At 42.7% G+C, this 25514-nt stretch overlaps 2 protein-coding genes across 2 annotated transcripts in view; both read left to right on the forward strand.

Annotated features, from left to right (window-relative positions):
- Window positions 1–9486, forward strand: part of LOC106561994 (T-cell immunomodulatory protein) — a 130744-nt gene extending 121258 nt beyond the window's left edge. The window contains exons 16-18 of the mRNA XM_014126507.2: window positions 2147–2229; window positions 4527–4644; window positions 8095–9486. Of these exons, the coding sequence (XP_013981982.2) occupies window positions 2147–2229; window positions 4527–4644; window positions 8095–8154 (261 nt within the window). The 3' untranslated portion in view covers window positions 8155–9486. The remainder of the gene's footprint in view (window positions 1–2146; window positions 2230–4526; window positions 4645–8094) is intronic.
- A 499-nt stretch (window positions 9487–9985) lies between these two features.
- Window positions 9986–24559, forward strand: neto2a (neuropilin (NRP) and tolloid (TLL)-like 2a). The gene is made up of 9 exons (XM_014126508.2): window positions 9986–10480; window positions 13133–13189; window positions 13349–13495; window positions 15013–15261; window positions 15572–15619; window positions 15915–16042; window positions 16720–16948; window positions 22711–22824; window positions 22952–24559. The coding sequence occupies exons 1-9, from the start codon at window positions 10471–10473 to the stop codon at window positions 23614–23616; spliced, it is 1647 nt and encodes a 548-aa protein (XP_013981983.1). The 5' UTR covers window positions 9986–10470; the 3' UTR covers window positions 23617–24559.
- The last annotated feature ends 955 nt before the right edge of the window (window positions 24560–25514 follow it).

A 25514-nucleotide genomic window follows, 5' to 3' on the forward strand; every position in this document is an offset into this window, starting at 1 on the left:
TTGCAAATTTCTGCCCATACCTCACTACCTTGGGAGCGATGCTCGTACAGAGTAAGGCATCTGAAGTACAGTAACGTGCTCGGTTGTCGCTCGCACCCTTTGAGTTATGCAAGAAAATGTTTCCAAAGGTTCACATTTCCCCACACAGCAGTTAATAACATGTAATGCTTTGTATTATGCTAACCAATTTTTACCTTCAGAGGGTGTATGAATATATGGTGTGTTCAGTGCTACATACACTGAGTATACAAAACATTAAGGACACCTGCTCTTTCCATAACATAGATTTCACCTGGATTCACCTTGTCAGTCTATGATCCCTTATTGATGTCACTTGTTAATCCACTTCAAATCAGTGTAGATGAAGGGGAAGAGACAGGTTAAAGAAGGATTTTTAAGCCTTGAGAAAATTGAGACATGGATTGTGTGCCGTTCAGCGGGTGAATGGGCAAGACAAAAAATGTAAGCGCTTTTTAACGGGGTATGGTAGTAGGTGCCAGGTGCACCGGTTTGTGTCGAGAACTGCAATGCTGCTGGGTTTTTCACGCTCAACAGTTTCCCGTGTGTATCAAGAATTGTCCACCACCCAAAGGACATCCAACCAACTTGACACAACTGTGGGAGCATTGGAGTCATGGGCCAGCATCCCTGGGGAACGGGGGTGCAGCACAATATTAGGAAGGTTTCTTTATAAATGTGTACTCAATGTACACATTTAATGAACAGCTGTGTCTATCTGACTGTATCCGACTGTCTCTGATAGTTCCTATCTGTCTCTCTCAGGTCTGTCTCCAACCCTCCCTCACAGGGAAAAACATTCAGGAGGCCTGTGAGGGAGAGAGAAAGAGAGGGAGTTAGGGAGGGAGAGAGGGAGTTGGGGGGAGAGAGAAAGAGAGGAGGGAGTGCGTTCTACTTCTACTTTCCTCCTGTACACTCGTCTCAATCCCATGAGGATCCTTTCCTCCGCTCACAAGGTTTACTTCACTAATCAAGATTCCCGCTCTGCTCCCGCCTCCCAAAAACCCCACTTCAGTCCCAACTTCAGACCCATCACTCTCCTTTGAAACGCTCTCTGAAAACCGAGAAACGCTTTCCTCCTCTAAAACGCAGGCGTCTTCTCTTAGCCAAAGCGCCGGAAGCGCAGCCTGTCACTGTCTCTCACCGCCGTTCTGCATAAACCACACTGCATTGAAGAGCAAAATGTCAGGGTTAGCTTAGGAGGTTAAGAACTGCAACTTGTAATGAACTAGCACACTGTTCACAGTGCACTGACTCAAGGTGACTCATTCATTGTTATTCTCCTTAACCTATTTCACCTCAAACGCAAACAATCACTAGCAATTAGCAAATCAAAATCCCTGAATCTGCTGCTCTGTTTCGCTTTGAGTCTTTGCCTTACATAGTATATGCATCTCTGAGCTATGTAGGTATGTCATTCACTTTCATTTACATTTCTCAGTGTCAGGAAGGAGTCATATGCATGGCTTCCTAACCCACACAACCCTCAGCATTGTAACGATACTCCAGCTAATGGGACTGTAGGAAGTAGGCTGACACCAGGGGGATACTTCAGCAGACCTCGTTTATTTAATTTATTAGCCTGTCTGGGTCTTAAATGCATGGCTTTAAATAGCTTGGGTATAGGTAGCTGAAACCCCTGGGCTCTCATTAGGGTGGCTCTGGGTAAACGCGGATGCAAAGTACGGCGGCACACACTGCGTGTGCGTCTGCGTGTGTGAGCGAGCGAGTGTGTTTTCCTTATCCCTTAATGTTGCCAAATGATAGATGTGTTGTCGGAAACGAGTCTCTCTTCCCTAGAGGACTCTGTGAGAAAGATGAATTTAACGTTTGCCGGTGATTGCCATCCAGTAGCAACTTTAAGAGGGAAAATTACCTTTTGTAATTAATACAGAAACTGGCTTTGAAAAGCTTTTGAGCTTGAAATTCTAAGAATGAAGTTTCTTCAACTCTGAATCGGAGAGCAAATTGTAGTGCAGTACAGGAAATGACTCAGGCCCTACATTGAATCTGCACTGAGAAGTGTGGGATATATTGCCTGCTTTGAACTAGACTTTTTCCATTATTGCCCCTTCATTCTGCCTCCCCGAGGCACTAATAACATAGTTTCTCTGTTTCTGCCTTGCAGGACGTGAGGAAGCAGGAGTGGACAGCCATCATCCCCAACTCGCAGCTCATAGTCATTCCATACCCACACAACGAGCCCCGCAGGTATACACACACACACACATACACACACACACACACACACACACACACACACACACACACACACACACACACACTCATACATCTGTACTTGGGATGCCCACAAACTTGCTCAGGCCATGTTTCCATTGGTTTTCTGTGTCATTCACATGTAATTCTACCCCCAGGAGTGCCAGCAGATGGCAGAACCCCCCCCCCTCTTCGTATGCCCAGCTAACACATTCTCTCACCAACACATGGAACACACACACTCTGACAAATACTTGCATATACAGTGCCTTCGGAAAGTATTCAGACCCCTTGACTTATTCATAAATGGATTCAATTATTTGTTTCCCTCATCAATTTACACCCAATACCCCATAATGACGAAGCGAAAACAGGTTTTTAGCCATTTTTGCAAATGTATTTACATAAGTATTCAGACCCGTTTCTATGAGACTTGAAATTGAGCTCGGGTGCATCCTGTTTCCATTGCTCATCCTTGAGATGTTTCTACAACTTGACTGGAGTCCACCTGTGGTAAATTGATTGGGCATGATTTGGAAGGGCCTTGGTCAGGGAGGTGACCAAGAACCCGATGGTCACTCTGAAAGAGCTCCAGAGTTCCTCTGTGGAGATGGGAGAACCTTCCAGAAGGACAACCATCTATGCAGCACTCCACCAATCAGGCCTTTATGGTAGAGTGGCCAGACGGAAGCCACTCCTCAGTAAAAGGCACATGACAGCCCGCTTGGAGTTTGCCAAAAGACACCTAAAGACTCTCAGACCATGAGAAACAAGATGCTCTGGTCTGATGAAACCAAGATTAAACTCTTTGGCCTGAATGCCAAGCGTCACCTCTGGAGGAAAGCTGGCACCATCCCGACGGTGAAGCATGGTGGTGGCGGCATCATGCTGTGGGGATGTTTTTCAGCGGCAGGGACTGGGAGACTAGTCAGGATCGAGGGAAAGATGAACAGAACAAAGTACAGATAGATCCTTGATGAAAACCTGCTCCAGAGCGCTCAGGACCTCAGACTGGGGCAAAGGTTCACCTTCAAACAGGACAACGACCCGAAGCACACAGCCACAACAATGCAGGAGTGGCTTCGGGACAAGTCGGGAATATCCTTGGGTGGCCCAGCAAGAGCCCGGACTTGAACCCGATCAAACATCTCTGGAGAGACCTGAAAAAAGATGTGCAGCAATGCTCCCCATCTCTAACCTGACCGAGCTTGAGAGGATCTGCAGAGAAGAGTGGGACAAACTCCCCAAATACAGATGTGCCAAGCTTTTAGTGTCATACCCAAGAAGACTCGAGGCAGTAATTGCTCCCAAAGGTACTTCAACAAAGTACTGTGTAAAGGGTCTGAATACTTATGTAAATGTTATATATCCGTTTTTTTTTTTTTTCAAACATTTGCAAAAAACAGCTTTTGCTTTGTCATTATGGGGTATTGTGTGTAGATTGATGAGGGAAAAAATATATTTATTCAATTTTAGAATAAGGCTGTAAGGTAACAAAATGTGGGAAAAAATCAAGGGGTCTGAATACTTTCCGAATGCACTGTATATAGCTACTACACAAACGTATTACTCAGAAAAACACACCCACATTAGGTAGATGCATAGATCATGTACTGTTCCTACATTACAGTGAATGCTCAGTGTATAGCTGTGTAAAGGAGGTGTCTTCAGTCTCATAATGTTTATTGGGCACAAGTTAACGCAACATATTGTGTATAATTTTGTGTCCTGCATTGCTATTGGTACATTTTGTTTTCACCACAAATATTTAATGTGTTTATTAGTTCTGATAGAATGTCTTAATGAAGTTCTCTCACAAGGTTTTTTTTATTAATATTTGAGCAGGTGTATTGTTCTTCAGCCATTTATGGTAGTTTAATATTGTATCTCCGCAATCTGGGCCTGTTCTGGTTTTTAGTCAAATCATTCAAATTAACTCTCCGTTCTTTTCAATAGTCACAGAATATGTGCATCGAAAGACCGTAAAATGCGCTTGTCATTGTTTGTTTTTGATCTTATTGAAATGGTTCACCTCTGACAGGGACGTAGCATTTCTCGATTCGTTTGGACCGAACATGTCATCATTTCAGGGTATTTTCATATTTTGTGATTACAGGAACTTTGTCAAATAACACCTCTGATAAAGCAAAAATATGCAAAATGGCCTTAATTATAGCATGCTGACTCTTATGTTCTGATAGGGTTGGAAAAGATGAGACGTACCTTTTTTGTATGAGTGCCATGTAGTCGTTGATACGCTCTTTCTCTCTCCTACCCTTTCCCTCTTTTAGTTGGAGTGCGAAGTTGTATCTGACCCCCAGTAACATAGTCCTACTGACCGCCATCGCTCTGATCGGAGTGTGTGTTTTCATCCTGGTCATCATTGGCATCCTCCACTGGCAGGAGAAGGTAAGAACGGAATGACACAAATACATCGCTTACACCGCTTATCATCGTCATTATCATCGTTTACGCTTTTAATCAATAATAATGAGCACCATCAACCTCCTCTCTTCCCCTTCATTATTAGCTGTACTGTCTTGTCATTTTTCCTCTTCTTCCTTGCATTCCTCCTCACTATCCTCTCCTCCTCCCCCCTCTTAATAGTCTGAGCCAAAGCCGGTTATGTTCTGGTCAGAGCAGTGTGTGTCCTCTCTCATCCTCCCCACCATTGCCAGTCCATAGTATCTGGCGGGGGGTCTTCTCTTCTCCTGGCCCTAGGGGGTTTCTGGGGAGCTCTGGTGTTCGTCCAGAGAGCAGGAGACCCGCTGTGGGAACAGGGCTCACTCGGAGAGGAACAGATGGGTCAGAACCAGCAGATGGGCCCTGTCCTCTAGCCTCCCACAGAGCTCCAGCACGGCTGATAGAGGGCCACAACCAGTGAGGACGCTCGGCTGTAATTGCTTTTGTTCTGCCCCTTCGGCATATCAAATCTTTTGTTCGTAATCCCTGTAAATATGCCCTCCAGGGAGTGTGTGTGTGTTGGTTGTCTTGCTACATTCCTGTGGGTGTTTTGTGAATTTTACATTGAGTTTTAAGGTAATCATGTATTGTTTGAATTTCGCAAACTTGTGCGCATTTGCATGTGTTTGCATGCAACTGCTGCCGACACGCATGTGTGGTGTGTGTCCAGCCTACCGTGCACACACTCTGAGCGATTCATCCCCATCCCAGTGCAGCCGTGGCTGGTTTGTTTCTCCGCCGAGCAACGTTGGCGACTTCTCAAAGCCATCTGCTGCGGGTGCTTTATAATGCACGCAGGAAGCCGTAATTGCGGTCCGCTCAGGGAACTGTTCCGGGAACACTAGCGTTGACTCTGCATTAAAATAACATGTTTGGCTCCATATCTGAGGAACTGAGCCCAGCCATTTTACTTTAGCAGAAAGAGAGCGAGGCAGAGGCATGGCTCCTTGTCCGTCGTTGATTAGAGGTTGATTGACTGATAATGTTCATGATGGCCAAGGTAATGGGAGCTCAGGTAATAGCTAGCTGTTCATTTGTTTAGATGATTACTGGACCAATGTACTGTACTTCCGTTCAGAGCCCCCTTCATTTTCAGAGATACAGGTAACTGCCAAAATAAAGGAAACACCAACATAACGTGACTTAGTAAGGTGTTGGGCCACCACGAGCCAGAACAGCTTCAATGCACCTCGGCAGAGATTCTGGAACTCTATTGGAGGGATGCGACACCATTCTTCCACAAGAAATTCCATGATTTGGTGTTTTGTTGATGGTGGTGGAAAACGCTGTCTCGGGCGCCGCACAATGATCTCCCAAAAGTGTTCGATTGGTTTGAGATCTGGTGACTGTGGCATATGGCATATGGTTTACATTTTCTTCATGCTCATCAAACCATTCATTGACCACTCATGCCCTGTGGATGGGGGGCATTGTTATCCTATGGGGGCATAGCTATGGTAGCCAAAATAATGGCCTGCCCAGCATTTTTATACGTTATTATTTTAATGATTTATACATGTTTTATACATTGCTTAATTAACTCAGGAGCCACACCTGTGTGGAAGCACCTGCTTTTAATATACTTTGCATCCCTTATTTAATCAAGCGTTTCCATTATTTTGGAAGTTACCTTTATATCTGCTTCATGTTATTACTGTTGCAGCTGATGAGTCACATCTTTTGAATCTGCAGCCTGTTTTTGTGTCGGTATGACGTCTCCGTTCTTGCGAGGCTGTGTGTTTTTGTACCCCGTTGTATTGGGATAGCCGACATTTCCGCTGTTGTGGTTCTTTTTGAGCGTGGGTACTGCCTTTGTCTGCTTTTAATGGGGGAGGGTTGTGACCCATTGTCATCTTTTTGTCTAGTCGGGTGTGTCATATGCATCGTAAGTGTGCTTGCCTTGAAGTCATATCTGAGCCCGGCTGCTGCTGAGTGCTCCTGTTCTATCTGACTCACTCTGCCCAGCACAATAACACACCATCATTGAAGGGGCTCTCTTAGATAAGAGCGTCTAACCTTTCACACAGGGGAAAATAGCATTTGGGAGAAAGAAATCTCCATAAACCTTTCCATTTGCATTGCGGTATAGAGTTGACCAGGTCACGGTGCGATGGGTGATTTACTTTTCATATTTACGCTGACCCCTGCTATTTGTTGCACAAATCTCAATGGTCAAATAGACGTCAGAGACTGGTTTGAGACACAGTACCTCCTGCAACAGCCGAGACTGGCTCAGGAAGTGTTGTTGGAACACGGTTAAAGATAAGAAAGCTAGTCAAAATTTGAATAAAACCGCCGTCTCTGTTTTAGCCAAGCTGTAAATCTGAGAGGTATTTTGGATTCTCTTTACTTGTCAGGTAACTTGGGTTTCATGCCTGAGGAATCGATCATTGTTTGTTTGAGCCATTTGTATTTTGTGTGGGTTTCAACAGAATGCAGGGCTTTTCGGGAGCAGTGAAGGCTGCGTTATGCCTCCACGTTGCATAATGCATACAATGTGACAAAGGTCTTATTTTATGTTAGTTCAAGGCCCCATAGCCTTAGTGCAGAGTATGGATAGGTTACCGCATACAGTAGACCTTTCAAATAGGTCAAGTTATCGTGTTACTGAACTTCACATTCAATCAGAACAAGATTGTTCACGTTAGCACTCAATCAGTAGGTTTCAGACCCTTCAATAAAATGACACTGATATCGCACACGGAATAACGACACAATTGTATCCCCTGAACACTCAATTATTTCATGTTCATACACCACAATGAAATAGCAATATTGACAGGATTACAAGCCAGTTCACTGAATGAGACCTAAGGAGCGTATAACAGTATGTTCATGTACTGTGTACACGCCATAAAAACAAGTGTAAGTAACTGAACACTCAGTCCTAAAGACTGTCTGCTCCCTTAAGTCCTGAGCAACACAGATCCGGCCGACGGACTCTCTGCTTAGATGTCGGTGTCCTCCATCAGGACTGTCTGTCGCATGGCGAGTAGTTCCAGAACAAATCTGTCAGCTTTATCTCCGCTGCATTTTTTAAGCTTCCCCTTTTTTTTCATCATACGTGCCTTTTATGTGCTGCCTGTTGTCAAGGGAAAGCTAAAAATAAACGTGAATGATCCTCATGCATCCGCAGAGGGTACATAATCGTACATTGAAGAGAGATCCCATTAACACTTGTAATAATGATTGCCTGTCTCAGATTGTAGCCATGACCACTCAGTAGGTCTGCCGGTTTCATTACAATTCTATAATGGTGTCAGTCCCACCTCTCTCTCTCTCTCTCTCTCTCTCTCTCTCTCTCTCTCTCTCCTCCTCCATCGCTGACTGTTAGACTCTGCTTGTCTGTGTTGGTCTGACTCATGACCCCTGACCATTTCCCTGTGTGGGTTTCAGAAAGCGGACGACCGGGAGAAGAGACAGGAAGCACACCGGTTCCATTTTGATGCCATGTGAAGGAGCACAGGAAGAGATGGACCATGGGAAAAAAGTCATGCCTGCTTTCTGTTTTATTTCAGTTTGCTGGTCTATGGAATTGTTTATTTACTTGATCCCCTCAGCCTCTTGACGATGAGCCATTTAAAGTGTTTATATATCCATTAGACATTATCATATGTAAAAGAGACAGACAGGTTACTTCTGGCATACTTGCACAGTTTTGGTTGGAATTTGAATTATTTTTTTAATTCACATTTCCTTATACATTTCAAGGGCCAAAATGATGGATGAACCCAAATCTAAACAGGACTACTGAGTGAAATTACACTGAGTTATATCCCAGTTTACTTTTTTATTCAATGGTTTGGCTCAGCTCATTATGTATGGTTGTCAATTGGGCACTAACAGTTTACGTCATGAATTTTGCAATAATGTTTAAATGTTCAATCCAAGTCATCCTGATCTGCAAAACACATGACCGATTTGTTTGTTTTGGGGGAAGCATTGCTATTGTAATGCTACTTGAATATTTATATCTGTCATCCATTGTCTTCCTGTATGTCAATCTGTAAAGGTTATTGTTTTCCGTGGAATGCTACAGTGAGATCTTACACATAGAGTCCACTGACCCAAACAGGGTACTTACACTGGATGCATCCATTGTGCACTACTGTATATAATGCGCATAGTCCATTGTCCATAACGAGGGGTTACTGTATGTCAAGTTCATTATGTATTTTTCCTCTCCCTTTTTTTTTCAAATTCCCCTCCAAATACCTGACACGATGTATAATCCTTGTTTGACCGCTCCCACTCTCCACTGCCGTCACTCACAGTGGTCTTGGAATGGCCTGTACTACTGACCCCACTGGTTTGGTCATGTCCTTAGCTTTTTAGTCTTTCTCACTCTTAATCATCTTGTCTCGCATGATAAACATGGTGTGTTTTTGGAGTGCCAAACACGTATGTGTTTATTAAAAACTTTAATTAAACTGTGGCGGTCAATTGAAAAATGGTCCACATAACACTTAAAAACTACTTCTACTTACAAGGGGAAATTAGGTTTGTTCTTTAACCAACAGAAAGTGCAATCATCAATATTATCACCAATGTCAAAGCTTCTTCTATTAATCATTCTATTTCATTTTGAATTGACGTGGGGGAACATGCTATCATCTCATGTCTGTGGTTTGAACTTTTTTTAAACGAATGATTAATAGTGATCCGTCTAATTGATTTTATTTTTGTGTTTGTGCGTGTGATCGGAAATGTTCAACTGAAGTATGATCATTTCCGTTGAGAATGTTTATGGGATGATGGGTTGAAAATTAAAGTGTTTATCGTGCTTAATTCATGGTGGTTCTCACTTGTTTTGAATTCATTTAAATGTTTCCGTCTCACTTCTGCCTTCCGTTTCATTGACTGGCACGTCCATCCGAAAATTGGAATTATCCTAGTGAGCTGATGACCAAAGAAACGATTGGAAGTGACAACTTGGCATAGTCTACAGTTTTGAGTTCTTTTTAGCTCATGCAGCATAATGTATTGCAATCTGGCACTTATGGTAAAATGGTAGTCTAATAAAATGTTAGCCATCATTTAAATAGCAGTTGATGTTTTACTGTCTGATGTTTTTAAACGATTGTCTCTTGGCAACAACTTAGTGAATAAATATTATCCTAATTGTATGCTGTCAACTTTTCCGTATTTTTTTTGGCGCAAAGCACATAACCCCATTGTAACTTGCTCCATTCGTTTAGTATTATATCATAAATGGCTTTGCGCAATTTTACCAATATAATCTTTCAATGCAACAAGAACAGAGCAGAGACTTGTACACAGCGAGAGAGAACGCATCCGATTTTACACTCGGTGATGGGGTGCATGCGTACAAGCTGCTCATTCACGCAAACATCGCCCGGAGCTTAAATGAGCCTTGTTTAGTGCCATTACTTCAGTTCAGCCACAGACCACTCTGTGCGTCTCTCTGTGCGCGTCTCTCGGATACTCTGCTGCTCAACCTCACTGGACAATGCAACCTACTTTAATAATAGCATATGTTGCATGTGGAACTACAAGACACCTGTCTAGATGGAATTAACGTTGTATCTAATGCTTATCGGGAGTGGTTGAAGAAGAAGCGCTTGTTTTCCTCAGAGGAAATTCGGAGTTGATGGTTGTCTTTCTGACTATGGAATTAAGGCGGTCAATGAAAAGTTGGATTTTATAAAAACCGACTCAATGCATTGGATCCATAAAATGGAGAGAGAAAGCGTGTAACTCCGCAAGCTTAAGAAGGAGAACGTATTTGGCACCACCACACAGGGAGAGGAAATGCACAGAGGTGAGTTTTACTGGGCATCAGAGCGCTTTTGGATCGTATTAAGGACCACTGATATTATACAAGAGGCTATTAATCACTCGCATCGGCTGTGATGTAATTCATCCCGTATTCTTCTGCAATATAGACGAAACTCACCCTTACTAAATATCTCCCGTTGTATTTTCTCTTGCGCCAAGTTGTTTTATTGTGTTCTGCATGTTTGCAAGAAGCCTAAATCCCTGAATGGCATCGCCACCTGCAGGTTTACTTCTAATTTAGCTTTTTAGACTACTGCAAGCGGTCATCTTTCAAACGTGCCAATATCCTAACTTATAAGATGTGATCTTTGCACAAGGCTACACAATCCGGAAGAATGCGTTCAAATGTAGGCTACTTTTCTATTAACGCCTGAGGTCGATGTCGGTGCCACCGCGGAAATCCAATTAGCATAAAGAAAATCCAAATTGTAAAAAGAAATCGTTCAATTTAAACTAGATATTTTTTTTTTTATTTTTTTTTGCATTGGATACGTCTCAATCCACATGTGTAACACTTCTGCATCTGTGGTAAAAGGTGACAGAGCTAGAGCGGTGTTTGTCAGACCATGAGACATCCCGAACATCTCAAGTCATGTGTGATGAATACAAATGGTAAAAGCAAATAGCCTAATGTATTTAGGAGATGAAAATCGTCATGTTTTAGCTGAACGGCGGGTGGTGCTGAAGTGACAGCTCCCGCTGATTCGCGCCACATCTGGGACAAGGCCACAGCTGAGGTTTGCAGCTCATTTTAAGCCACGATATTCTGCTGTGAAATCATTGTGTTTTGTACTGTACTGTAGGCCTATTATTAAAGGGACTGACAAGTATTGTTTAACACACCTAGCCTGTAAACTGCACTGAATCTTATCACCGAGGGGGAGAAAATCATGTTGAGTTCTCTTCAGTAGGACTGGGCTATTTCAGTCGCGAAAGGCACAAAGTCTAGTTCTCTTAGAATGATCAACAAATGACTGTAGCGTTCTAACTCTGTATAGCCCTATATTTTATTTTGTAACATAATTGCAGAATCAAAATGCATCAGCAAACATCCAAAGAGGACATATCTATCCTTTTTGGGTTAATTTAACCAAGCAATGTGGTAGGCCGTCCATTTTTATTTACAATGCTCTCCCACTCATGTTCTTCCAGTAGTGTAGGCTACCTTTTCAATTCAGACTTTCAGGTCCATTCAAAGCTGTTTGAGCCAACTGTGTTCTACAATGAACGTCTGCCATAGACTGCTTTTAAGAGGTGGTTATGGTCTTTCAGTGGTCCCCCGTAGGATCCGGAAAGGGCAAATCTATGTGAATAGCTTTATAGTCAGGCTGTGCATGGAAAAGTGTGTGTGTGTGTGTGTGTGTGTGTGTGCGTGCGTGCAGTGTGGCCTTTTTGGCCTACAGCGTATCAAGGCTGGGAAGAGAGAGGGTGTGTGTGTGTATGTGCGCATGGATGTGTGTTTTAAATTCTGTATAGTAGAGAACATGCTGTCTGATTTCTTTTTGCAAGCCTGGGTGGCTATAGTCAATCCATGTTTCATTATGCATCAGTCAGGCTCCCGCTCATGGTTTAATGTGATATAAGCAGCGCAGTCTATTAAAATCTGTTGGGGGTAAACCTACATCGGGCTTATCTGGAGAAGACAGTAGTGTCGTGGGCTGAAATGTGCACAGGGGTACTGCGAGCAGTTTTAGCACAGATATAATACACAGTGCAGTGCTGTTGCTGCTGCCTCCGGATGCCTGTCTCTCATTATGGCATCACGCCTGTGAGCCTTATCCCATTTGTTCTGGTTCTGTCTTCATTCAGGACAGGAGGCTGAAGGGTTGGCGGATGCTCTGATAGGCGTGATGATGTGGGCCAACCAATGAGTGCTCCCTGACACACCATCAGAGGACAATATGATAGCACATACACAGATATACAGCCTTCTTTATTTAGCTGTACATGGTATGGAGGAGAGAGCTCTATAGGCATCGAGTTCGGGCTTCAGACTTTTGATTGTGATATGTCTTGGCTCCGATAAGATGCTTTTTAGATAAGCTTTCAATGGCACAACCTATGAAATACAAATACAGGGATACATCTACAAGACCCAAGGATCAATATTCTGTCAAGTATTGTTGTATATCATACACATCAATTGCAATATGCATCTTAACTGTATGTTACTGTCAATATCGTAGATCATTTCACTGTGTGTGTGTGTGTGTGTGTGTGTGTGTGTGTGTGTGTGTGCTTGCGTGCACTGTTATGTTAGGTTATGATGGATATAAGTAGGGCTATAGTTCTTTATGATGCCCGGTATAGCTCCTGCATCACAGCTGTTCCAATAATCACACATACACCATTTAGTAACAACAACAACAAAAAAAGGTTTATAATTATCTCACCGAACAGAATAGAAGGCATGTTTCTCATTTAAACTGGTAATTACTATTTCCTATCTTAACTAGCAGATTTCAAGCTTCACATAATTGCTTTTTAATGAGGGGTGTGTGAGCTAGTGTGTTAGCTTGCCTATTATTTCAACACTTTGATTAAATTGTTTTTACCTGTTCCGCTCGTATTAGGTGGTCATTTTATGAAAAATAACGGTGCAAACCATTGACATTGGAATGTTTTTCCCTTGCAGCCTGGGTACTCCTTATTCTGATAGAAGAGGGATTTGCTCTGGCACAGAGAACTAAAGGTGCGTCTCCTGTTGTCATCTTGTCATATTATGGGGGAATAATTGGTCACGTTGTTGCACGTGACACATTTTCACTGGCAGCAGCACAATGCATTGATCTAATCCCATACATATCCCAATTCAAACATGGTCTTGATTCTCTTCACTGTCTTTTCTCAGAGTCCTTTTCTCAGAATGAAGGCAGTCCACCTCAGAATCTTAACGAATGTGGCACCTGGGTCCGCAACATCAACGGGGGAGTCTTCACGTCCCCCAACTACCCCAACACATACCCCCCTAACAAGGAGTGTGTTTACATCTTGGAAGGTACATGTCTGTTTCTGCCCGCTCAAACAAAAATGGCCTCAGCAGTGCCTTAGAATGTGGATAAAAGCTGCTTATTGGTTTGTCGCAATTTTAACAGCCTGTCAGTCACTATACGCATCTTATCAGAGTCATGTCATCCAAAAGTCCAAAACCTATTTGTTTGTGGTAAAACTCAGTCGAGTCGAAGTAGGCTGCAGGAACTGATAGTGTGATTTCGTCAGTCGGAGATAAATTGAAGACTTGGTGAAGCTCAAGGTCTCCCCCTGTGGAAACATCAACTAGCATAGCCACAGAACCTACCTTGACAATCCGAATGATTAATGTGCATGTACAATGAGCAGGGCTAAACAAGGCCAGTTCTCCAGATCATCATGACTCAAACCCAATTGTGAATGGCATCGCTCATCTCCAAAGGTCGTAGGAGGGGGATTCACTCAATACTGATCAATCAGAAATGTCCGTCAACCTGGTTTACATTTCACAATTTATGGCTTGATGACTGCATTCCAGAGACTTTTGTCTCTCAGATGATGTGACTCTTGGTTAGCGATTTGTGTATTTATTTGATTGTTTCAGTGTGTTGTTGTATTGAGTTATCAAGCTAAGCTATATTTGCTATGTATGTAGCTACTTTGAACTGAGAGCTCTTGTTTCTAGTCCTTACCAAGGGAAATATACATGTGATTTCGTGTTCTGATAACAGTACTGCCAGTTTGGCTGAATCTGTACAGTAGGCTTCCGTCATTTATTCCTGGTTCAAATAGTGGCATTGCTGCTTCCCACATACCTTCGAAGTACAGCTAATTTGTTTCGGTGTGTGTGCCGGCGGTGACATGATTTGTGTCAGTGTGGGCGAGCTAGTGACATGATTTGTCTTTACGTGTGTCTGAGCTGTGACATCGTCATTTAAATGGTGGTATCATTTGTTTCAGTTCAAAGGCGTTACCCGCTCATGTCAATTTTTCTACCGTTTGACATTTTAGCATTGCGGGCAGTCTGAATGCATATGTGATTAATCTATGAAGACAGGAATTAGCTAGCTTTTAATAAAAATGGTATGTGCAAGTGGTAGTCATGTTGATTCTGGGAGGCTACTTGAGCCAGTCATGTGGGGTGTGATTTACGTGACATGAACGTCTAAACTCAAATGTATGGTTGAAGTTTTGTGTTTTGGTTCAGAACCTGTAAGGAAACCTGCCGACATGTCAAGTCGTTTCAAGTCATGCCAAGTCCTGTGTGTATGCATCAGCACATGTGCATTAGTGTAAGGGCTGAACTTGGGCAATATGGATTGAATCGAGCACTAAGCTTGGGTACCTTTGTGTATTAATGCAGGTGTCCATAAACTGGCTGTGCATATGAGTACAAAACAGGAGTTTAGTTGTTACCAGATTTTTAAACAAGTTTGTGTGCAGACTGAGACCCTGCTGTACTGGTAAACGCAGTCCATGGAGCAAAGCCTTTTAGCAAAAACAAGACCCAACTCACCCCTCCACCTCCTCTCTCACCTCCTCCAGCTCTCCCTCGTCAAAGAATCCAGTTGGCCTTTGATAAGAACTACTACATGGAGCCCTCCTTTGAGTGCCGCTTTGATCACATCGAGGTACGGGATGGTCCGTTCGGCTTCTCGCCGATCATCGACCGCTTCTGTGGGTCGAAGAGCCCAGGCCTGGTCACCTCCACAGGCCGCTTCATGTGGATCAAGTTCACCAGCGACGAGGAGCTGGAGGGTGTTGGGTTCCGTATCAAATACACCTTTATAGCAGGTACACGTTCTCAGTTAGAGCTAGCCTAATGGGCATGTCCTCATTACATACACAATCATAGGTGTGGATAATACGGACTGAAGCACAACCACAGATTCACTGTCAAAGGCTTCATTTGACTTTTGTTACCATCCAATTGTATGTACTAAGACACTGAAATCAGCGTCTCACATCGGGTCACAGATATTTGCTCCCAATGGTCTTCCCCAGTTTATCTGGCTTCCTTTAATGGGATCTTATCACTTTTCTTTACTCATGAATTCCAGCTCTGTGAATCAAGACTTATGTGCTTTCCTGTTTCTAACTTCAGACCCAGATTTTCATCTGCACGTGGGTGGACTGTTAAACCCGATTCCAGGTAAGCGCTTCAATATTTCACCGGTTTGTCCGATCCGATTTGAAGAGCTCTGTGCTCTAAAGCTTACCGGGTGCTATCTTTCACTGACACATGCTCTCTCACAGACAGACACATCTCTTTCTTCTTTCTCACCCCCCGTCTCTCTCTCCCTCGCTCTCTCTTCCTCTAACATCTCTCTTGTTTCTTTGTTCCTGTTTTTCAATCTCTTCCCTTATGCTCACTTTTCCTTCTTCTGCAATCCTTCTCTTATCCATAACCCCCCCCTCCCCTGTCCTCCACCTTTCTCTCTTCTCAGATTGTCAGTTTGAGATTGGTGGCTATGATGGTGTTATCCGCTCCAGTCAGGTAGAAGAGGAGGATAAGATTAAGACTGGTGATGCTCTGGACTGTATCTGGACCATCCGCGCTCCTCCTCAGTCCAAGGTGAACATCTTGTTCCCCCGCTCCTTCCCTCCAGTGGCTAAATGGGTCATCACGTCACTCACTGCAGAGGGCCAGCCACTGAAAACACACCCATTGATTAGAACACAGGAGACTGGGAGTAAGACACACCAGTCCCCTGACCCTCTCTCTGCTGTGGAAACAAAATTAGCAGTATCTCAAATTAGCAGTAGCACAACCAGGGCAGCAGGTATTAGGCCAATAATGCAGAAATAGCAGAAAATAGAATCGGCAGTACTGGGACTGAAGCTAAAAGCAGCCACTTGACTTCTGCACTCTTACGAGTTCAAATGTGCTAAAGAGGCTGGATTGTTCCGGGCTGAATTCACAAGGTGCTCTCTAGAACGATACAGAGACAGGTTAGGTATTGACAGAATGTTAAGATTAGAGCCTATTAGGGTGCCAAGCATCAATCTTGTGCTCAAAAGATTTAGTTCTACAACTATTCATCTGATGTCAATGTTTCCCAGTGGTTGTGCGCTGTACAATTGGGCTAAGCCTACCAGGATAGGCTTAGCCCAAGTATGAGTCTATTATCCTTCAGTACCAATATCCCTTTATAAATGCTTCAATTTTCACTTAATTTGGGTTCATTTCTTTCTGAATGTCAGCTGAGTAGCCCTGGTTTTGCGTTGTAACATGGTGATTTCTGGCTGTAGATTTTCATTCGCTTCCTGGAATACCAGATGGAGCACTCCAACGAGTGCAACAAGAACTTTGTGGCAGTGTACGACGGCAGCAGTGCCATCGAAAACCTAAAGGCCAAGTTCTGCAGCACCGTGGCTAATGACGTCATGCTAACCAACGGGGTGGGAGTGGTGAGGATGTGGGCCGACGAGAAGAGCCGACTCAGCCGCTTCCAGATGCTCTTCACCTCGTTTGTCGACCGTGAGTGTTCTCCTTCTTTCGTCAAAAATCTTACTTGCCGTTATTGTGGGCCGTCTAAACCAAGAGTTAATTTGGAGATAAATAATTACGATCAGTCTGTGTACTTTATCAATTGGCAGGTCCTCTTGTCTCCTTATTTTTTTATTCTCACGATTTAGTGGTCAGTATTTTGTCCAGACACACAACAGATTTCTGAAAGGTTGGAAGAGATAGATGGGGCCAACTGCCCATTCTTCTTCTTGATTTATTCACGACATCCACATCCTCTGAATAGTAAATAACTGACTGACATTCAACTCTCATTTTAGAAATGGAAAGTTAATTAAAGTGGCATACTAAGCAGTGATATTTCCCCAGTCTTTGCTGGGTACCTCAAAGAAAACGACAAGTTATTGATATGCATGTAACAGTGTAACGCATTGGCTATAATTATGGGTCATCATTCACAATGGACAAATGGGATTTATCTTCCATTGAGGAATGGAAAAGCTGACTAATTTGTCATTATTAGTGTGTCGTTATGATCAGAAGCACTGCATAAAGCGCTGCCTTTTGCATGGCAGATGTGGTTTGTATGTCAATTACAGAACAGTTCCATGGAGGAAACAGTTGAATACTTTTATTCCAAAACACTATATCCATTTTCAGAAATGTTAGTAAATTAGCTTTTTTTTTTAACCCTTTACGCTCTTGGCCTATATGGATAGGGCTATATTTAAATGTTTCTTAGGCTTTCACAAGGAAATTCAGAGAAACCGATTTAGTAATTTTGGTGCGTATAGAAAGGAGTCCTGAGTGCATTCAGGTGCATGTTCTGCGGCAAATGTTCTTCACAATAGACAAACACGGGCTCATTCTGTTCAGAACAACCCAGAGTATGACGCCCTGTCATCTTGTAACTGGAAATCAAACATAAAGATCATGAATGTTGACACTGTATATGACATGAGTGTTATGATATGGAAATGTAAAGTGCACATTTGGACTAAGGGGTTTGCCATGTTTGTATGACATCAAAGCTGTATTTATTGTAATCCTCGACGTCTAATCTTTCAAAATACATTGTCATCTTAATGTGATCGCATTTCCCTCACTCAGACAACAAAAATGTGCAAAAGTTGCCCAATTAGCGGGAAGGATGGGGGAAACTTCTTGTCGCGTGCAGTGCTCAAGTTCAGAATGGCTGTAAGTCAAAACCCATACAGCACTGTGAGGCGCAGAGCCTGACCTCTGAAGTTAAATATAGCATGTTACTGTACAGCCACTGCATTCGAATGTAGGTGCTTATCAGTGTCCAAATCTGCCATTCTCAACCCGTAAATGGGTATGAGTGTAAAGGGCTACAGAACTTCTGAAATAAATTGGTGTGTACAAATGATACATTTGTGACCTCAATATTTTCAAAGATTGTATGTATGTATGTATGTATGTATGTATGTATGTATGTATGTATGTATGTATGTATGTATGTATGTATGTATGTATGTATGTATGTATGTATGTATGTATGTATGTATGTATGTATGTATGTGTATATATATATATAAGTTGGAAGTTTATGTAACAGATGTGAAATGGCTAGCTAGTTAGCGGTGGTGCACGCTAATAGCGTTTCAGTCGGTGACGTCACTCGCTCTGAGACCTTGAAGTAGTTGTTCCCCTTGCTCTGCAAGGGCCGCGGCTTTTGTGGAGCGATGGGTAACGATGCTTCATGGGTGTCAGTTGTCGATGTGTGCAGAGGGTCCCTGGTTCGAGCCCAAGTAGGGGCAAGGAGAGGGACTGAAGCTATACTGTTACATTTACATACACTTAGTTTGGAGTCATTAGAACTTGTTTTTCAACCACTCCACAAATTTCTTGTTAACAAACTATAGTTTTGGCAAGTCGGTTAGGACATCTACTTTGTGCATGACACGTAATTTTTCCAACAATTGTTTACAGACAGATTATTTCACTTATAATTCACTCTATCACAATTCCAGTGGGTCAAACACTATGTTGACTATGCCTTTAAACAGCTTGGAAAATTCCAGAAAATGATGTCATGGCTTTAGAAGCTTCTGATGGGCTAATTGACATCATTTGAGTCAATTGGAGGTGTACCTGTGGATGTATTTCAAGGCCTACCTTCAAACTCAGTGCCTCTTTGCTTGACATCATGGGAAAATCAAAAGAAATCAGCCAAGACCTCAGAATATAAATTGTAGACCTCCAAATGTGTGGTTCATCCTTGGGAGCAATTTCCAAATGCCTGAAGGTACCACGTTCATCTGTACAAACAATAGTATGCCAGTATAAACACCATGGGACCACGCAGTCATCATACTGCTCAGGAAGGAGATGCGTTCTGTCTCCAGATGAACGTACTTTGGTGCGAAAATGCAAATCAATCCCAGAACAACAGCAAAGGACCTTGTGAAGATGCTGGAGGAAACAGGTACAAAAGTATCTATATCCACAGTAAAACGAGTCCTATATCGACATAACCTGAAAGGCTGCTCAGCACTGCTCCAAAACCGCCATAAAAAAGCCAGACTACTGTTTGCATCTGCACATGGGGACAAAGATTGTATTTTTTGGAGAAATGTCCCCTGGTCTGATGAAACAAAAATAGAACTGTTTGGCCATAATGACCATCGTTATGTTTGGAGGAAAAAGGGGGATGCTTGCCAGCCGAAGAACACCATCCCAACTGTGAAGCAGTTGGCAGCATCATGTTGTGGGGGTGCTTTGCTGCAGGAGGGACTGGTGCACTTCACAAAATAGATGGCATCATGAGGCAGGAAAATTATGTGGATATATTGAAGCAACATCTCAAGACATCAGTCAGGAAGTTAAAGCTTGGTCGCAAATGGGTCTTCCAAATGGACAATGACCCCAAGCATACTTCCAAAGTTGTGTCAAAATGGCTTAAGGACAACAAAGTCAAGGAATTGGAGTGGCCATCACAAAGCCCTGACCTCAATCCTATTGAAAATTGGTGGGCAGAACTGAAACAGCATGTGCGAGCAAGGAGGCCTACAAACCTGACTCAGTTAAACCAGCTCTGTCAGGAGGAATGGGCCAAAATTCATCCAACTTATTGTGGGAAGCTTGTGGAAGGCTACCCAAAACGTTTGACCCAAGTTAAACAATTTAAAGGCAATGCTACCAAATACTAATTGAGTGTATGTAAACTTCTGACCTACTGGGAATGTGATGAAAGAAATTAAAGCTGAAATAAATAATTCTCTCTACTATTATTCTGACATTTCACATTCTTAAAATAAAGTGGTTATGCTAACTGACCTAAGACAGGGAATTTTTAGGATTAAATGTCAGGAGTTGTGAAAAACTGAGTTTAAATGTATTTGGCTAAGGTGTGTAAACTTCCGACTTCAACTGTATATAATATACATACAGTACCAGTCAAATGTCTGGACACACCTACTCATTCAAAGGTTTTTCTTTATTTTTACTTTTTTCTACATTGTAGAATAATAGTGAAGATATCAACATTCTGAAATAACACATATGGAATCATGTAGTAACCAAAAAAGTGTTAAACAAATCAAAATATATTTTAGATTCTTCAAATTAGCCACCCTTTGCCTTAATGACAGCTTTGCACACTCTTGGCATTCTCTCAACCAGCTTCACCTGGAATTCTTTTCCAACAGTCTTGAAGGAGTTCCCACATATACTGAGCACTTGTTGGCTGCTTTTTCTTCACTCTGCAGTCCAACTCATCCCAAACCGTTTCAATTTGGTTGAGGTCGGGAAATTGTGGAGGCCAGGTCATCTGATGCAGCACGACATCACACTCCTTCTTGGTAAAATAGCCCTTACATAGCCTGGAGGTGTGTTTTGGGTCATTGTCCTGTTGAAAAACAAATGATAGTCTCACTAAGTGCAAACCAGATGGGATGGCATATCACTGCAGAATGCTGTGGTAGCCATGCTGGTTAAATGTGCCTTGAATTCAAAATAAATCACAGACAGTGTCACCAGAGAAGCGCCCCCACACCATCACACTACCTCCTTCATGCTTTACGTTGGGAACCACACATGGGGAGATCATCCATTCACCTACTCTGCTTCTCAAAAAAACACATGCGGTTGGAACCAAAATTCTCCGATTTGGACTCATCAGGCCAACGGACAGATTTCCACCGGTATAATGTTCATTGCTCGTGTTGTATTTCTGATCAATTTGATGTTATTTTAATGGACAAAAAATGTGCTTTTCTTTCAAAAACAAGGACATTTCTAAGTGGCCCCAAACTTTTGAACGGTAGTGTATATCAATGCAGTAATATAAGATTTGGCCTTTGGTCAAAAGGAGTGCACTATATAGGGACTTGGGTGCCCTGTGGAAAAAGGCCTAACACTAACCTAACACAATAGCATTAGGTTATGATGGGTTTAATTTATATGTTAAATATACAGGATATGAACATTCCATTCCAGCTAAACAATGGATATATAGCGTTTTGCAACAAAACCCATTTTAATAAACATCTAAAAATCTATTAATTAAAATTCTGAGAAGAGTAATATTTTACACACACATAGTTACCCATAACCATTCATTTCTCATGAAAAAACACAAATGTGAAGAATTAATCGATATAGCACTTTGGAAATAATCTTTTCAGTTGTTCCAACTGAATAATCAGAGATATATTAATTCCTGTATTCATTTTGGATATTGTTTTTTTTATTCCCATCACTGCAGCACTTCATTACCTTTTAAATTCAACAGAGATGTTTTTTTAAGAGAGCTCTTAAAACATTCTGATGCACATTAAAAAAAGATCACATTTTTCATCATGTTTGTCTTGCATTTCAATTCATGAATTCCCAACGCCAGAGACATTCATCTTAGTAACCAGTCAAGGCACTTTTACCTGGAGCATCACCTTGGATATTTTAGTCCTTCTCAGAACACCATTGACACGCAGAGAGAGTACTGTGCATCATCATTTTCATTACCTCTGTGGTTCTGGGCTCTCTCAAGGGCAAGATGGGGAACACGAGCCGGCGCTGACACCCAGAGAGAGAACAAGCTTTTTTGAAGGCGAGAGATGTCTAATCAGTTTGGAAGTGAGCGCATAGTCAGGGGAACTCTACGCACTCAACGGGAGACGAAAGGCATGTTATGACCCCTTCATCCCGCTGTCAGAACTGCTTAGCCTCGCGGCAGTGGAGGGGAATGGTTTGGTGTTCGGCAACAGGCTCTAAACAGCGTGTATGTGTCAGGGGTGCGGTGGGACCTGGTGGGGGCTAGTGTCTACCTTGCTGTAGTACTGTCTGATGGGGTTTGAGGTGTGTGTGTGAGGGGGGGGGTGGCAAGTTGCTCAGATCTCTGATGGAGAATGGGGGGCAGGAGGAAGGGGGATGTAAATGTGTGGCGGGGGGCATCCTGTTAGGACCCACGAAACCAGCCTCGTACATCCATCTCCTGGGCCCAGCAGCCACGTTCAATTTACCAGACTTCTCGGCTGTCTCGTGACTAGCCTTGTAAGAGCTAGTTTAGTCAGGAGTCTCAGCGCGCCTGGCCATCTGTGCCTCGTGATGGCCGTCTAAATTGATTTACTGCACTCCATACGCTACGCTGTTTTTTTTCCCACTCTGCATGGTTGCTAGGAGAAGCAGCCATTCCAATTGCTGATCATGTCATGCAAGCTGTAAATGATGATGTATGGTTTCAAGTTGCAGACATCTAGCGTTTATTGCAGTAGTTTTCATCTTTAATCACTTTACCTTGTCTCTTGTTTCAGCCCCGTGCAATAGCAACACATTTTTTTGCCATAGCAACATGTGCATCAATAACTCCTTGGTGTGTAATGGGGTTCAGAACTGTGTCTACCCCTGGGATGAGAACCATTGTAAGGGTGAGTGAAAATGTAATTTCCTATTGTCTACTTTTAATCATGTAGTACTTTTATCACGTGGTAAATTGACTTGTGACAACCAAACCATGATAGTAGACTCACTGTTTTTTCCCGCCTTCACAAACAGAGAAGAAATCCAATGGCCTGTTCCATCAGATCACTAATACCCACGGCACGGTGATCGGCGTGTCCTCAGGCGTGGTTCTAGTCCTACTCATCATCTCCATCCTGGTCCAGATGAAGCAGCCCAGGAAGAAGTTGGTAGCCCGCCGGCCAGTCTTCAACAAGGCTGGCTTCCAGGAGGTCTTTGACCCTCCCCATTACGAGCTCTTCTCCCTCCGTGACAAGGAGATCTCCTCTGACCTGGCTGACCTATCAGAGGAGCTGGAGAGCTACCACAAGCTGCGCCGCTCCTCCACCGCGTCGCGCTGTGTCCACGAGCACCATTGTGGCTTGCAGGCTTCGGGGGGCAGCATGAAGCAGAGCCGCACCACCCTCAGCTCCATGGAGCTCTCCTACCACAACGACTTCTCCAAGCCCCCGCCCATGAAGACCTTTAACAGCACCTATAAGAAAAGCTGCTACGGCTACAAACAGACTCACGATTGCGCCGAGAAGGTCATTGAAGACCGCGTCATGGAGGAGATCCCCTGTGAGATCTACGTCCGCGGCGGAGCGGCCGGGCCAAGTGCTGGACCAGGAGGCTGTGGCACTCTCAGCTCCCGCAACGGGGGCCGCAATAACACCAGCATCGTCGACCCCCAGCAGCGCTCAATGTCCATGGACTTCTAGGTGAAGATGGGAGAGGGGGAAGAAAAGGAGGAGAGGAACCATACTCAAGTTTATTTTCTGGTTTTCCTTCTTTTGATCAGTTTAATAGGGAGGACTCTCGCATGCAGATTCAGCTTTTCCCCTGTATGCTCAAAATAACGGGACACTGCCACACAGAGAAACAGAGTCAGATGAAAATGACTTGACTGTTTACTGTATTTACATTCATTCACATGTCAAGCACATATATATTATGCTTCTCATAACTTATTTTCGTCTTTATTTTCGTCTATGTACTGTGTATTAAAACCAGAGTATCAAGCTTCATGTTGTTGCTTTTAACCCATTCATTTGATATTGTTTGATTTGATTAAAATGTACATTTATGATGACAATGATGTGATGCAGGTTATGATTATCACACACACATCCACACACATGCAGAGCCCCAATGAATATTCTATGTCTTGAGGGAACACAGTAAATATACATTCAGAAGTGGCAGATTTTCATGTAGGATATCTAGACAGAGGAATAGATGTGTTTTCTGTGTGCTTTTTAACATTTTGGTTCCATTTGGGGATTTTTAGTTCAGATGGGACTATGATGGTGAATCCAGAGAGTATAAAACAGGGGGGATCTATAAAGGGATTGGGATGCCCACACAAACACACCTGGTACAGGGTTGAGTTTCCATTCACTTTTTAAATGATAGAGAAAAGGGTTATTCGGGAGTTGATAACAAATTCAGAGTGATGTGAGAAAGTAGCCTAAATAGGCTAGCAACTTTTAATTCAGAAACATTGATATACCTGAATGGTGGAATAAGGACTACACATATGAGATTTTGTCTTCTGATCTGACGTTTAAAACAAACAGACAGACATACATGGGCCACCATTTATTATTTCAATCGCTGGTTGTAGGATTTCATTGTTTCATTAAAAGAGACCTTACTCACTTACCTGTATCTGCCTTTCATTTTATAAGAAAACACTAACAGTTGTTCTGCATAATAAAAAATACCAAAACCCCACAACAACTTAATTAAACAGCATGGGAATTGCAAATACTGAAAATACCCTGAAGTTAAGTTTTTGTTTTGTTGATGTGTACAAATACATAGTATTCTTAGCCATTTTAGAATAATTTAAAATTAGTCTCCAATTCATATTATGTATATTGTAATAAATTACCATAATTTACTCTGCTCAGTCCTATAAAAATGTATTTATATGATTATATTATACATAGAACCGATGTAATAAAACATTTGTTTGACTGAGTTTTGTGCAACCGGACCTTTTAAAATTCCTCTTCAATCAAAATTAACTATGTAGCATGCAGTGTATAGGATCTTATGTACATTAGTGTCTGTAGTAATCAATGTCAATTACATTTTATTTCACTTAATTTACTGCAACCCCATTGTTAGATGAGACACACAAAACACGAAGACAGACATCAGTCATGTAAGCCGAATCTCTCTCTCCACCACCCAACATCCCAACCTCTCTCTCTGCTGTCATGTTGCATTAGACAATACGAGAGTTCTTAGGGCTTCATCTGTCTTAAAAAGGCAGAGGACAGACACAGAGTGCCACAAGTACCAATGGGGTCTGAAGCTACAATGAAGCCCTCAGAAACCCACAAAAATCCTCTATGAACATAGTCTCAGAGGTTAACAGAGGGTGTTCTGGTGCTGGTAATTCTCAATCTGCCTAAATTGAAATAGACCCATAGTAATCTACATTTACATTTTAGTCATTTAGCAGACGCTCTTATCCAGAGCGACTTACAGTAGTGAATACATACATTTCATTTTCATTTCATGCATTTTTAAAATGTATTTTTTATTGTACTGGCCCCCCGTGGGAATCGAGCCCACAACCCTGGCGTTGCACACACCATGCTGGCGT

The sequence above is a fragment of the Salmo salar genome, chromosome ssa11, assembly GCF_905237065.1.
Source record: "Salmo salar chromosome ssa11, Ssal_v3.1, whole genome shotgun sequence".
Classification (NCBI taxonomy): domain Eukaryota; kingdom Metazoa; phylum Chordata; class Actinopteri; order Salmoniformes; family Salmonidae; genus Salmo; species Salmo salar.

Bases quoted from the DNA above. Each gene is read 5' to 3' on its own strand.
- neto2a (XM_014126508.2), top strand. The intron at 13,496-15,012 runs GTACATGTCTGT...CACCTCCTCCAG, and splicing joins GTGTGTTTACATCTTGGAAG to CTCTCCCTCGTCAAAGAATC. The intron at 16,949-22,710 runs GTGAGTGTTCTC...CTCTTGTTTCAG, and splicing joins CTTCACCTCGTTTGTCGACC to CCCCGTGCAATAGCAACACA.